This window comes from Xyrauchen texanus, chromosome 5 (assembly GCF_025860055.1).
Source record: "Xyrauchen texanus isolate HMW12.3.18 chromosome 5, RBS_HiC_50CHRs, whole genome shotgun sequence".
NCBI classification, from domain to species: Eukaryota; Metazoa; Chordata; class Actinopteri; order Cypriniformes; family Catostomidae; genus Xyrauchen; species Xyrauchen texanus.
Window position 1 is genome coordinate 18,324,577 of NC_068280.1, and position 14,269 is coordinate 18,338,845.

At 39.2% G+C, this 14,269-nt stretch overlaps 1 protein-coding gene across 1 annotated transcript; it reads right to left on the reverse strand.

Moving 5' to 3' along the window:
• Positions 1–200: 200 nt before the first annotated feature.
• zgc:152968 (uncharacterized protein LOC564848 homolog) lies at positions 201–10,979 on the reverse strand. The gene is given in 15 exon segments (XM_052126190.1): positions 201–292; positions 504–624; positions 818–956; positions 1,052–1,167; positions 2,762–2,866; positions 3,045–3,118; positions 4,521–4,634; positions 4,781–4,921; positions 6,227–6,298; positions 6,397–6,511; positions 6,624–7,072; positions 7,168–7,372; positions 7,734–7,820; positions 8,053–9,851; positions 10,871–10,979. Coding segments are annotated over 15 exon segments (3,738 nt in total).
• Between the last annotated feature and the right edge of the window lie 3,290 nt (positions 10,980–14,269).

Here is a 14,269-nt window from a genome sequence, read left to right on the forward strand (position 1 = left end):
ATAAAACAAACAATAGTATGAATCCAAAGACATGTTTTGTAATCAAATACAAATATATGCATTTATCCAATGCCCATTTATAATAATAATAATAAAGAAATCCACAACACTCTGCAAGATCTTTATACAAAAAGCAAAATCAAACACACTGGTATGCACCAGTGATTGAACAAAGAAACAATAACGAACTTTATTTAGAGTCACCATCTTTTCACTTTGGTGTCTTCTTTCACCCTCCAAAGCATGAGCTCCATACATGCAGTGGCATCCTCACGTGTGTCATGACCCACCGCTGTGGTAAATGAGATGTGTTTTGATTTTTGGTATGGAGTTGTATGCATTTCATGGTAGTATATTCAATAGACATTTGAGTGTGTGCAATGAATACAAAATATTCAGCTGGAAACCTATAATCTCTCACAGCAGCTCCTGATTCAGTAAGGTTCAATCTTGGTCATTACTCAAAAATGTGTGAACAGACTAAGACAAGTTGTTAAACCTACCACTCTCTTGGATAATTCTCCTGAGGTAGTCTGCAGTCAGACTGTTAAGTTCTTTTTTGTGTGGCAGACCCAGACGATGCGGAAACACCACAGAGGTGTCAATCACAGAGTTGTGAATAATCTGAAAAAATGGCAGAACAACCAAATGACGCATGACCTCAGTCCACTGACATTCTAACGCAACACTTAAGATTCGAATCAAAAGCCACAGACAGCACAGTCCAGTGTCAAGTTCGTAATGTTCACGACGAAAGGATTCATTGTAATTCAAGCAGAATATGCATACATTTTGAGAGCACACCTTTACAACTCACTTTAAGAGCAGCCAAGTCATTCTCCAAGCCATGGCCAATCAGAATTGTGTCTGCATTAATGAAGCTCAAAAGCACAGCTTGAACATCAAGCAAACATGAGCTGGTTCCTTTCACATCATCCTCACTGATGCCGGAGAACCTGATCAGGCAGAATAGGTCACGTTTCACAACATTTTCATCAAGTTTTATTATAGTAAAACTGAATAAAAACTTAAATGAACTTCAAGTTCCCACCTGGTGTTATAGTCAATGACATCATTATCAGGCTTGACAAAGGTGTCAAAGATGACTTGCAAACTGCTGTTGACTACAGTCACTCTTGCTAGTTCCAACCCTTGAGTTGTGTAACACTGGCAAATAATAGGTCATCAATTTCAGAGGATATCTTTACCTCCAAGTTCAATGTTACATAAATGCACAACAGAGGAGATAATTCTCAAGTATGATTATAAACACATTTTCTACCAGTGTTGGGTGTAATTCAGTTAAAAAGTAATTACTGTAAATTAAAAGTCAGTAACTAAGTAATAAATTAGTGTAATAACAAATTTTAAATGTAAAGTAATTTGATTACATTATAGGGCTATGCTTATTTCTATTATATTATTTATGCAAAATACATGAATTATGGCTCTGTAACGAGTCATTGTGAAGGAGAAATATGAGGTGCTTAGTGTACGACTTGAGTGCAATAATGAACTAGATATTATTTTGAATTTGTTGAGTGGAAAAGTATTTTAGAACGTAATTTAAAAAATGTAAAGTAATAATTAACGTTATTACTTGTCAATTAAGTAACTAGTAAAGTAATTCGATTACAACTTGTAGTGTAATGACTTTTTTTTTTTTTTTTTTTTTGTAACTTACCCAACACCGTTTCCTACTTATTCCCCAAAGAGACCAGAGGCATCTCTACATTACGTGCAGGAGGGGCTGCGTCCCGCCAGATGTGGCGCTGTTGTGCAAAATGCGTGGCATTATACATTTATTTTAAGAAATAGATTTACATTAAACTTGTTTTATGTCCATTGTAAAAGACAATAGTATATATTATTTTGAGAAATGTTATTATTAATTATTAACGTCTTCTGTTAAAGCCATGTTATTTTTATCCATTGTCTAGGGCTACATTCAGTGGTGTAGCGTCCATTCTAATGGCATTACAGTGGATAGGCCTATTTGATATTTTTTTGACTCCCCATGCTTGAGTCTGGTGAAACAATTGAGTTCTAGGGTAAAAGTTCTGTCAATCAACAGTTATGCTATGCTTTTTGTTTGCAGGTTAAAGCGCATTCATGCATAAGTTCACAGAACTTTTTCAGTGTGCCCGATATCAAAATAACCTGCCACAGATGAGCAGCACACATATCTCTGAAGCTCAGGTAATACATTTACTCCATTAAAATAATGGAGAATTCTGCTCTAAACATTATGTTTTCGCTTAAATACAAGTATAACTGGAAGAAATAATGCAGCACTTTTTTGCACCTTTTTATTATAAATGTTTTGCGCTTTATCATCATTCATTAACACTAAAGTAATTATTGATTATGCAGTCATGATATCAGAGAGCCTCTCCTCAAAATCCAAACACAATTGGTCAAAAGAGACGCATATTACCAGGCGTAAATGGTGATGGTGCCCGTTAACACACATCTTAATACTAGGAAATAAACAGTGCACACAGACACAGCGGGAGTGTGTGAGAGAGGCAGGAAGTCAAAACTAATGCACTTGGTTCAAATTATTTTGTTTATTTTTTGTAAAAATGCCAGACAGCATTAGGTCAATGTTTCAAAAATCCATAAATGATGTGACAGAAAATTTTCGGTTAACGCACCCCCATACATGTTGTGGTTAAGTGCTAATTTGTGCCCCACCAGATATAATGAACCCAAGATGCCACTGAAAGAGACAATGCAAATGTCAAAGCATAAAACTTACCATTTGGGTGTCAACCGCAAAGACTCCGGGACATGTTTTGCCCACCAGGGATTGAGAGTGTGTGCTCATAAAGCCCTGAAGGCTTACTGCATCATGCACATGGAGCTGCAAGCATGTACATCTCAGAAAACAGTGGAAAATCTCTTCTTAAAAATCAACGAAAGTGAATTACTAGGTTAATTGTTTTATACATTTGGTCAAACACTACAATATCAAGATCAAATTAGTGGAGATAAACCAGGTGAAAAACCCAAGCATGGGTATAAGAGTATAATTTCAATACATTGAACACTTGGCATCCAGGTGACCCAACTGCATTCTCACAACAACTGTATCGTGTCTCGACACCTCCTGGCACTAAAAGAGAAGACATACAGCAAACATAATAGACAGTGATAGAAATACCAATTCTGCAGCAACTAAGACAATTTACCAAACCTAAAAGACAAAGTTAGTTCCTATCCTCGAATCGGACGAGAGACCATCAATGAGCACTGATGGTCTGACACCATCAGCACCCCTATACTTCACTGTGTGTATCACTCCACTTGTGTTTGTGCGGTTCTAAACTAAAGTGTAAGAGCAGTGCATGTGTTAAGAGCTACTGTTTGTCTTTTATTTTTGACAAATGGGGAGAAATACCCCCGCGAAATGGGGAGAAATACCCCCGCTTGTATGCAATTTTTCCACCGAGAAAGCTGGCAGCATCTCTGCTTGGGAGTGGCAACAGCACACGCACCCTTGTTTATCCAATAACTTGTTCTAAACAGCACAAGCCGTGATGGTACACCAGGAAAGCACAATCCCTCAATCTGTGATCAGACTGTCTGCAATAGGCTGGACTGATGGCTTGTAGGCCTGTTGTAAGGCAGGTCCTTACCAGACGTCACTGGCAACAACGTTGCATACGAGCACAAACCCACCTTCACTGTACGAGACAGGACTGGAAAAATTGCTCTTCACTGACAATTCACAGTATTGTCTCACCAGGGGTCAAGGTCTGACTAGCTTTATCGTTGAAGTAATGATCATTACACAGAGGCCTTTCCTCTGGACCGGGATCGATTTGGAGGTGGAAGGTCCGTCATGGTCTGGGGCAGTGTCACAGCATCATCGGGCTGAGCTTGTTGTCATTGCAGGCTCTCAACACTGTGTAACAGGGAAGACATCCTCCTCCCTCAAGTGGTACCCTTCCTGTAGGCTCATCCTGACATGACCCTCCAGGATGACAATGCCACCAGCCATACTGCTCGTTCTGTGCATTATTTCCTGCAAGACAGGAATTTCAGTGTTCTGCCATGTCCAGCGAAGAGCCTGAATCTCAATCCCACTGAGCACATCTGGGACCTGTTGGATCAGAGGGTGAGGGCTAGGGCTATTCCCCAGAAATGTCTGGGAACTTGCAAGTGCCTTGGAAGAGTGGGGGATCATCTCACAGCAAGAACGGGCAAATCTGGTGCAGTCCATGAGGAGGAGATGCACTGCAGTACTTAATCCAGCTGGTGGCCACACCAGATACTGACAGTTACTTTTGATTTTGGACCCCCCCCCGTTCAGGGATATATTATTCAATCTCTGTTAGTCACATGTCTGTGAAATTTGTTCAGTTTATGTCTTGGTTGTTGAATCTTATTATTCATTCATTAAAATATTTACACATTACGTTTACACTTACCCTTGTAAAAATATATATTTCCACACATTATAGTCTAATTGTTACATAACGCACCAATTTAAAGATACACTGGGCCACTCTTACCTCGGTTCTCGATGACTTTTCCGTAATGATAGTTACACTCCTCTCTGCGAGTGTGCTTTCCACTTTTGTCAACAGAGAATGTTGCTCCACATCGACAGCAGATCCTCTTCAAAGCTGTTACCATTGTATTCCTTAGTCATTTAAAAGACTAATAGCTTTATTTATTATGAATCAAATCCATTTTGCTCTAAACCATTTTAACAGTAAAACAAAATCCTAAAAAAACTGGAAAAGCTCAGTGAAATTCTGAATGGACTCACGGTCACTTATTCCCTTCTTCACATCTCCATACTGGATGGCAACGTCAGCTTTGTCTTGATGTTTACGAGGGTAGTTGTTCAGTCTTAACATGTCCTCAGACAGAACATGCTCCTTCAACTGCTCATAGAGTGCAAAATCCCCTGCATAAGTAATGGAAGACAACTGTATTCATGACATACTCCTTCAAAATCACCACTAAATCTACAATAACCAATTTGAATGAAAAAAAAAACAAAACATATTCAACATACATTTGGCCACATTAATTTTTTGGTAAAAAATGTTTTCCCCTTTTCTTCCCAATTTGGAATGTCCAATTCCCACTAAGTAGGTCCTCCACTTCAGAGACATCAATCCATGCATCTTATCACGTGGCTCGCTGTGCATGACACCGTGGAGTCTCTGCATGTGCAGGCTCATGCTACTCTCTGTGATCCATGTACAACTTACCACGTGCCCCATTGAGGGTGAGAACCACTAATCGCGACCACGAGGAGGTTACCCCATGTGACTCTACCCTCCCTAGCACCGGGCCAATTTGGTTGCTGAGACCTGGCTGGAGTCACTCAGCACACCCTGGATTCAACTGGATTTGTGACTCCAGGGGTGGTAGTCAGCGTCAATACTTGCCGAGTTACCAAAGCACCCCATTGGGCCTCATTCATGAAAAAAAATTGTAAACCTTAAAGCCATTATTATCAAATAAGATTTTTTTATTTAATTTAAGAATGGTTTCATGAACAATGCCCAAAAACTCCTTCTGCTCAGGTTTCATAAATGAGGCCCTTTGTTAGTGGGGCTTGCCAAGGTGAGCATCACTATTACTAATACTTAGGTTGGGAAATTGAATACTTATGAATTGGACAAATCATAACACAAAGTATGATGACTATGAATGGAAATCCCGCCTTACATTTAAAAGAGCCAATCTGCTTTTTGATAAGAGCTTGAGAACTTGTTTGTGCATTAGTTGGACCAGTCCTTTAAAAATAGTTTTTTTGTGTTTTTTTTTTTTTGCAAAAAAGAACTATGTATGATATCATTATTGTCAGATTTGACTGCTTATATGAAATATATTATTTGATTGAGATGTTGACCAACTGTTGTGTGTTTTCATTATTTCCCTGTTCAAGTAGATAGGAGGTGTACTTGCACCGCTTTTATCCATGGAAAATAGCTGCCTCGAGGTATTACAAATATGGTCTGCAAGTGACCCGACTTGCCTACAAAGACCTTTGGCCAGTAAGCAACTAGAACACCTTAGCAGATAGAACCTTATAATAATAAAGGTCACAAAATGTTTTTACACCTATACACAAAAAGTACACAATAAAAACAATATTGCATTCTGTGTATTTTAATATACTGCATCTTAAATTAAATTAATTTCATAGTGATAAAGGTGTCTACTCTAGTATGACCCTGAAATGAGAGCCAGCTCTTACCAGGTCCCTGAAGTGCTCGAGTATTTAGTGGTACATTGCCTCTAGACGCATTCTGATCTCGCTCACTGGGATCTGTAAATACATATAAGCAGGGTGACCTGATGAGTGTACACTGCTGTAAACAAAAGTGGCTGCAGCAATATTAACGAATATAAACATACAATACATACCTTTGGCAGGCAAGACACTTTGGCTTTTAAGCCTCTTGAGTGCATTGACAGCTACACTTAGATACTTGAGCTTATTAATACTGCGATCATAAACACTTTTTTCTTCTGCTAGAGCCTAAAGCATTTGAATAGATGAGTTGGGGTAAGAAAAAATTATATCAGACATTATAAAACAAATCAGGGCATGTAATAAATAATGCATGTATATTTTCAATCTTGAGACAGACCTTCTCAAACGCATCTTGCACAGTCACAGATGTTTTCATGAGCTCCTCCACAAAGAGGTTCACATAACGCTGCCGAACATCATGTGGTACCTTTACCCCAACCTCATGATGGATTTTTGCTTTTCGTTTGACCCCCAGTGACTATACAAACACAAAAGTTATCAATCACATTTTAATCCAAAATGAGTAACTTCCAAAAATGAAAAGAAAAACCATTGAAAGCTAGACTACAGGAGTAAATTTAACCTTAGCAGGTGTGTAGTTGGGTGGCTGTGAAGGATGTATAGTTTGTGGAAGTTGCATAGGTGGGGAAGGCTGTGGGGGTCGTTGGATGGACATGGTGGTTGGAATCAGCGTCAGAGGTAAAGCACAATTTCCATCGGGTACAATGAGGTGCAGGTTTGCCCCCAGCTGCAGAGTAGCACCAATCGGAATGACACTAACACAGGCTGGAAAATATAGGTTTAAAAGACAAAACATGAAGCAACAATTCCCCAAATTTTGACTTCCCAAGCTGAAAAAATGAATTGAAATTATTCCTTACAGTTTTGCACAGCACTTGGATGAATGATACTTGGTGTATAAACTTTCTTTGGAGCACTGCTCATAACTTGAGAATGGCACCCTTTCATTGCTGCAGTTAAAATGGCTGCTCTCCTTTGGCATGATTGAGATCGGGATGGAAAGGTCAACTGGGAGCCTGCTTCTTGAAGAGGCACAATGATCTGTGCTTTGCTTTTGCTGGCCAGCTGTTAAAAAAAAATGATTGCTAAAGTCAGAAATTTTTATTTTTGGGTCAATTACTCCAAGGAATCTTTTTATCATATTAAAAGTAGTTGTAAGTAGTAGAAATCATTAAATACGCACTTGTGCTGAGGAGGGCGAGGCCAGGCCGTGAGGATACATGCTCGGCGCAAGTTACCTAATCAGTGGGAACCAGAGTAACTAACAACAAAACACACACTTGCCGCGTGCCGCTCTCTGGCTCTTTCCTCATCTCCGTCCCGCTGATTAGGCAATTCAGCACCGGGTGTGTATCCTCAGGGCCCATGCCCTCCCTCCTCATCACAGCATTTTTATATGAGAATACAAAGAGCATGAATCTCATACCTCAACCTTTGCCACATGTGCAACCCTTTTCTTTAGCACAGGTGGTGGATTGGACTTTAACTCAATTTCTGGGCTCTCTAACACTTCCTAAAAGCAGAAAGAAAAGGGCATATATATTGTGTATATGGCCCCTTGAAAATACGATGCAAAACAAGTTCCCCTCTACAGAGAATAGTCCTGAAGTGCTGCAAGAAACTTAGATGCGTACTGTTAACGTAATTGCTGTACTCGTAAGGGTTATATCCTTTTCTCCTAAAAGGTCTATAATCAGTATACAAGAAGAAATTAAATGTTGGTCGAATTTACTTACAGGCAGAACACATTGGACCACAGGAGCTTCCTTTTGGCTGGCTTCCATAAAAATTCTGTAGCACTCCTCCATTGGGTCGGTTTCAGAGAGCTCTAGATCTGAATACCTGAGCTCCTCCTCAGAACTAGAGTCAATTACTATGGATTCATTATTACCCCCTTCCATCGTTGCAGATGCAATGGTCTGAGAGTGAACAGATGCTTCACAGGAAACAAATGATACATCTGGTGTAAATAATTTTTGCTCATACTCGATAGCTGTTCTTGGTTTGAGTAGAGTAGTTGATGGTACAGATAGAACAGTTCCAGTGTCAATCCCTGAAATATATGCAGGCATGTTCTGAACAAGTGGCATTACAGGACTTTTCTGAAAAGTTGACCAAGATGTCTCAGCCAGGCTTTGAGTGTGAGGACCACATCCAAACAAATTATTCTTGAGCAAGGATGATGTAGAAGATTGAGATGAGACCAAAGGGGAGTATTGTTGAAGCGAAGAACCTTGCTCTTGTGAGATATTTTTAGTAGTTGCAGGTTCTGATTTCTGAGCACAACTTGAGATGCAGTCTATTTGTGGTTCTACCCCAAAAGTAGCATATTGAACAACACCTGCAGCAGACTTTGAGGAAATATCTTCCTCCCCTTGGACAGAAGTAACCGGGAGAAGTTTAATATCTTGAATGCATTTGATCCTCTCACTCTCGCTTCTCAGATTGTCTAGACATGTGGAAATGTCATCCAGGACATTTTCGATGTTCTGTGCCTTTTCCTCCCTATGCATGACAAACGTTTCGATATTTGTGGAGATATTCAGTTTAGTCACAGGTTTTTCTGTGGAATCCTCCAGAAAAGCTTTGGTTTGTCTTTCAATTGTTACCCGTTTATGTGAGGGCTCTTTCTTGGCCTCTTTACTATCCTCAGCTAGGGTCTCACTAATAGGGCATAATTTGGATGAGTTCAGTAGTTCTTTGGTTATGGTTCCACACTGCTTTGAAAGCATATTTTCATCTTCTAAAGGTGACACATCAATGACCAGTTCCCCCTCAGAGGACTCTTGTTCAATTGTGATTGTCAAAGGTTTTCCTGAGGTCCTCTCTTTCTTCTGTTCCACAACATTTATAATATCATAACTTTGGGACCCTTCAGAAAACAACCTTTCCTGTTGCTGCCAGGGTTTTATTCTGTCATTTTCAAAAAGAGAATTATCAATTGAAAGATTCCCCTCTGATGAATGCAGTGGTTTATTTATTGTCTTTCCTTTCAGTTTAGCTCTACGTTTTCCCTGACCTTTCTCTGAAGGTGCGATGTCAATGACCAAGATCCTCTCGTCATCTGAGTCATCAAAATGAGAGGACAGGGGCTCTCCTGTTCCATTACTCTTGAAGCAATGTTCAATATCTACTTTATCTGTTGACCTAAGCTTACATTCTACTGAGCTGCCAGATAGCAAGTCTGCAGAGAAATTGGAATACGGGTCATATTCCAAATCAGTCTTGGGTCTGGCACGATCAACCACATACTTACGGACAGAGGTTGAGGAAGTAGGTTTTGTACGTCTCAAGAGGTTTCCATTCTGGTCTTCAGCCTGACTGTTGACGATTTTTAAATATTTCTCAGAGCAAACATCTGCACACTCTGTATGTACAAGTGACTGTGATGACTGATATTGAGACAGTCTTTTTTGTTCTTTCTCCACCTCACTCCTCACTGCCTCTATTTCTTTGTTGATCCTCTCCAATTCCTCAAGACAAGCATGGTTATCTGTGGTGTGGGAGGCTCCAATGGTAGCAGTGACTTTGAGATCTCCAAGATCTGGATGTGAAGCAGAGGAAAGTTTTAAATAATAGAAACAAAACACTTGTGAAAAAATGGTTTGAGATGCACAATAGTTATACATTTGTTTTTCAAATCTAGTCCTTCATAAATGGATGACCCGAAATAGACCCAGGCCCACTCAGACTATTTTACTTCAAATATACATTTATAAAAAATTTTAAAATGCATGATGTCTAAAACACCACTGAGTGGTGTCTAAAAGTGTGAAAGAACTGTTTGAATGTGCCGCCTTTCTGTTGCTAAGGGAAATTTGGAGTAAATAAATTTGGCCCACCCAAAAGTAATTTCCAGCCTATGTCCTTGGTTGACAGGGAAAACAGATAGCTGAAAATGATTACTTTCACAGTCATGTGATCCATTCAACTCCAAACAATCAAGATGGCAGCCCATGATGTAGTGGCATTGTCGTGCCTGCTTGCTTTGATAGCATTGTTAAAGATAAATGTTTGTACAACACTCACATTACATTCCTTCAAAGGTGATGGGAAGTTTACTCAGAATTGTGGTCAAGCGAAATTGCATTTTAGACTGTACATGGGACAGTGATTATTTTTATTTTTTTTTTTTTATATTTTTTTACATGTGCAGTAAGGGGATATGTGTTTGTATACATTTTAGTAAGGACAAGAAACTTTTGGAAAATGCTCTGTACTAACGTAGGTCCAAAATGTACACCAAAGTGTACTCCAATCTAAATAATAGTGAAGATGTTATAAAATACCTGAGAAGTTTAAAAATGGCTAAAGTGATAGATACAAGTAGACAGTTTACACCCTTAGAAATCTCAGGGGGTACTTCAAGGATATAATATAAGGATAAATGGCTCACAATTATATTAAAATATTGAAGTGAGCAATCCATTTCAATGTGGGGGAAAAGGGTAATTTTGTCAGTGACATCTTAATAAACTGTACAAGTATCAATTATTTAAACAACACTCCCCATAAATCTGGCAGCACGTAATTTCAAATAATATTAATAATTACATAATTTACCTGTCTCCGTATTGTCTTTGCCATGACTGTACAGGCAATAAGGTCGCTTGCATCGTCCCCATTCAAAGGGACAATCTATTTCAGCGAAGAGAGCAGTGGATGAAAACATAAGCGCTGGCCGTGCACGAAACACCAAGTTATTCAGAACCTTAATTGTCAACGTAAAACATAATTTTTCCAATCTCCAACTCTTGCAGTATTCCGCGGTTCAGCATTTGTAACACGGCAGGATTTTTCTTTTTCTTAAAATCCTCCGAGAACACGGAAAGGGGGACAAACTTCTTGCGAGGAAAAGGTAAACTACTTTCAGGGGCTCTAAATAAAATTATGTCAAAACTGATGGCTTTGGCTATGTCAGCGTCTAGAAGTGCACGGTGTGTTAATTAATTTACCACCAGGTGTGACTGATTTATGAACAGCTCGCAGTCCGATTGTCCCAGCAATAGTTCTCGTGATTCATTTCAGTGTTTCGAGCAACTAGTGTATTCATATTCCTCAGACATCCTGGTTAGGTGTTTTCCTAAACCGAAGTATTAAATACTGTAACACGAACTGACCCCGCTCAAACTTTGTTTTTGTGATAATTTTAGTATTGTGTGTACTATCTATTTTTAGTTTTTTGTTAAGTTTATACTTCAAAAAATAAAGTTCTCAAATCACCCATTTACTTGCATTGATAGAACCAGCAGCATTCAAAATGTAACGGACAGCGATGACGTCATCGTGATCTTTATAGTGAATATGTTAGATATTTTTATTTCTGCTGTTCCCTTTTATTACATTTTTAATTATTATTATTATTCATGAATTTGTTTATTTTGGATTTCAAGTTTAGGTCCAGGGTCCAAATTGATGAATATCTTGTTAAGAAAAAGATTATTAAAGTAGGCTAGCCTATATTAAAATAAATCCGATATAGTTTTGTCTTCTCAAAACTCTTTGACTCAATGCCAGAGTGTTGCATTGCAATTGCTAGCATGTTTTCTGTGATTGGTAGGCTGTTGTTTCATGGCCCAACCCTTACAAAAAATCAGTTCTTGCAAACTAGCCCCAAACTTTATTTTCCACTCATTATTTTCACATGCAAAAGAGCTTGCAATTTCGCCTCAAATGTTTGTCAGAAGTTTGCAGCTCAGTGGTGAACCTGCAACAACCTTTGTAAACAATAGACAGTTTGCCGCAAATATTTGCATGTGAAAATAATCAGTGGCTAATTTGTGGCAGATATACCATAAACTCTTCATTTTTGTAAGGGAAATCAAGAGAGCCCATCCTTAAATCTCTATTATATTATCATCCCAGATATTGCTTGGGGATATTTTTTTATGGTAAATTTTATTGGCCCTCTGGCAAAAATCGTAAGTCCAATTGCTATGAAATGTAATTGCATGTGTCTTTTTAACAATCTACACAATTTGCGTTATCACTCTTATTAATTGCAGGATGTGGCCGTGTGGCATGACTTACATGCCAAAGTTTTAATATGAGCAATACTTATAGTGATACTTCAATATAGGTTAGAAAAGTCAGGGTGGAAACTCATCTTCCCTGGGGCAATGTGTAGTTAAAGTTTACCGGATCAGCCTGACCCCAGTAAAATTGATAAGGATTGCTTCTTCTGCTGGACACGATGAGGGAAAAGGACGGCACACTGCTTTTGATGTCTCTTTTCTTTTGTCTTAACACTAGCCTGAAAGCCGCTGGCCTCTTTGACAGGTGTGCTGCCACGTTGCTGTCTTTTGTTTAAATTTTAAACTTCTGTAAATCTAAGATGCTATTACTGTGTGCTCTAGAGGGACTGTTGGTCTCACAGACAGCCAGCAGCAGAATTCACTTTGGTTGGCAAGCGAGCAATAAGACTCAGGATTATAAAGGATTGAGTTTGAGGCCTGAGGAGAATGTGCCTGCCATCTTGAGACACTCCATTACCATCAAGAACACAAGCCATGCTGAGTTAGTGCTTGAGGGTAGGAAGAAATAAAAGCTATGCAGAACTGGCTGGGAAAATACTTGTATTTGAAGAGGGTGATTTTGACATCAACATTATGGAGGCAATAGTATAACAAGTGGGGCCGTGGCCTGATCAAATCCGGATTTTGGGACAGAGACCAGATGGAATTCATTAACATAAAATAATATTTGTAATAAGTTTCTTTGGCATTAACAATGCTTTCCCCTCTACAGGCATGCCAATTTATTGCACAAGGTAAAATGTAAATACATTTCTTAATTCTGGCATTGTGCTAAACATCTTAAAGAATGATACTGTAATTTACACTTGTAGCCATAGGATTACAAAACACTTGTCACAACAGGGCTGAAATCACTTTAGTTGCAGTTGAATTGAATGGTCTGCCACTCTCGTCCATGTATGCCAACAGGAGTTTATACTACCTCCTCCTACACCTCCAGTCTAGTCCCATTAGTTTGTCACTCAAAAGATCATTTTGCAGTTCAAGTCCAGCCCTGAAGGAAATGCTTACACACTTATCAGTTGCCAGAGAGATGACGAGGCAGCCAGCCGAGCTGTCATAGACCTGCAAGTGTTGATGTAAGGGAAGTAAATAGCACAAACGCAGCAGGGAGAGATTGTGACCGGTGAAACCACAAAGAACTTGTATTATACAGTACACTAGGTGGGCTAAGGTTACATTTCTTTTAAATGGGGCCAAATACAGGCCTGTTATTCACAATTTTATTTGAATGCTAACATTATCTCAGCATGTCTGGCTGTTAATGCTTTCACAACTCTGATTCAACAAAACAATGTGACTGTATGATTTAGTTGTTTACTGCTGCAACCTTCTAAGGTTACCTTGGTGTCCTGCGCTTATACAAAACCAATCCCTCTAAATGTTAAACATGTGTATGTGAAGCACTGTTTAGGCTGCAAGGGTTTAAAATGATAGCATGGATTGAAGAATGTTTTCTCCAGCCAAACCACAGTTTTGGACTGTGTCTAGAGTCCAGACACTCTGATCTAACAAATCTCTACTTACAGCGAAAGGCCAAGAGCTACTATTTATGATTGATGGAGAGGGCGGCCCTTAGGTCTTTGGAGTTCATCAGTATTCACAAAGCATTCCAGTCTGAGTCATAAGACATAATGACTAGAATGCATGTGCACAGTAGGCAGAGTGGTCTGTACACATACAGCTTGCAGGACACTAACAATGAGAAGTCATATGAACTCGGGGGATGTGTTCGACATGGCACATTCTCTAAGTTTGTAAATATTGGTTGTGGTAGAACATCAGGACAGGAATCAACAGGGTTGGAATCATAGCCAGCAGAATGAGGCAAGTCGATGACACTATTGTGGGCTGAGACTACAAGGGGCTTATTTACATAATGGACTAAGATCTCTCCAGGCCTATGGTTCCATCTAGTGTCAGTCTG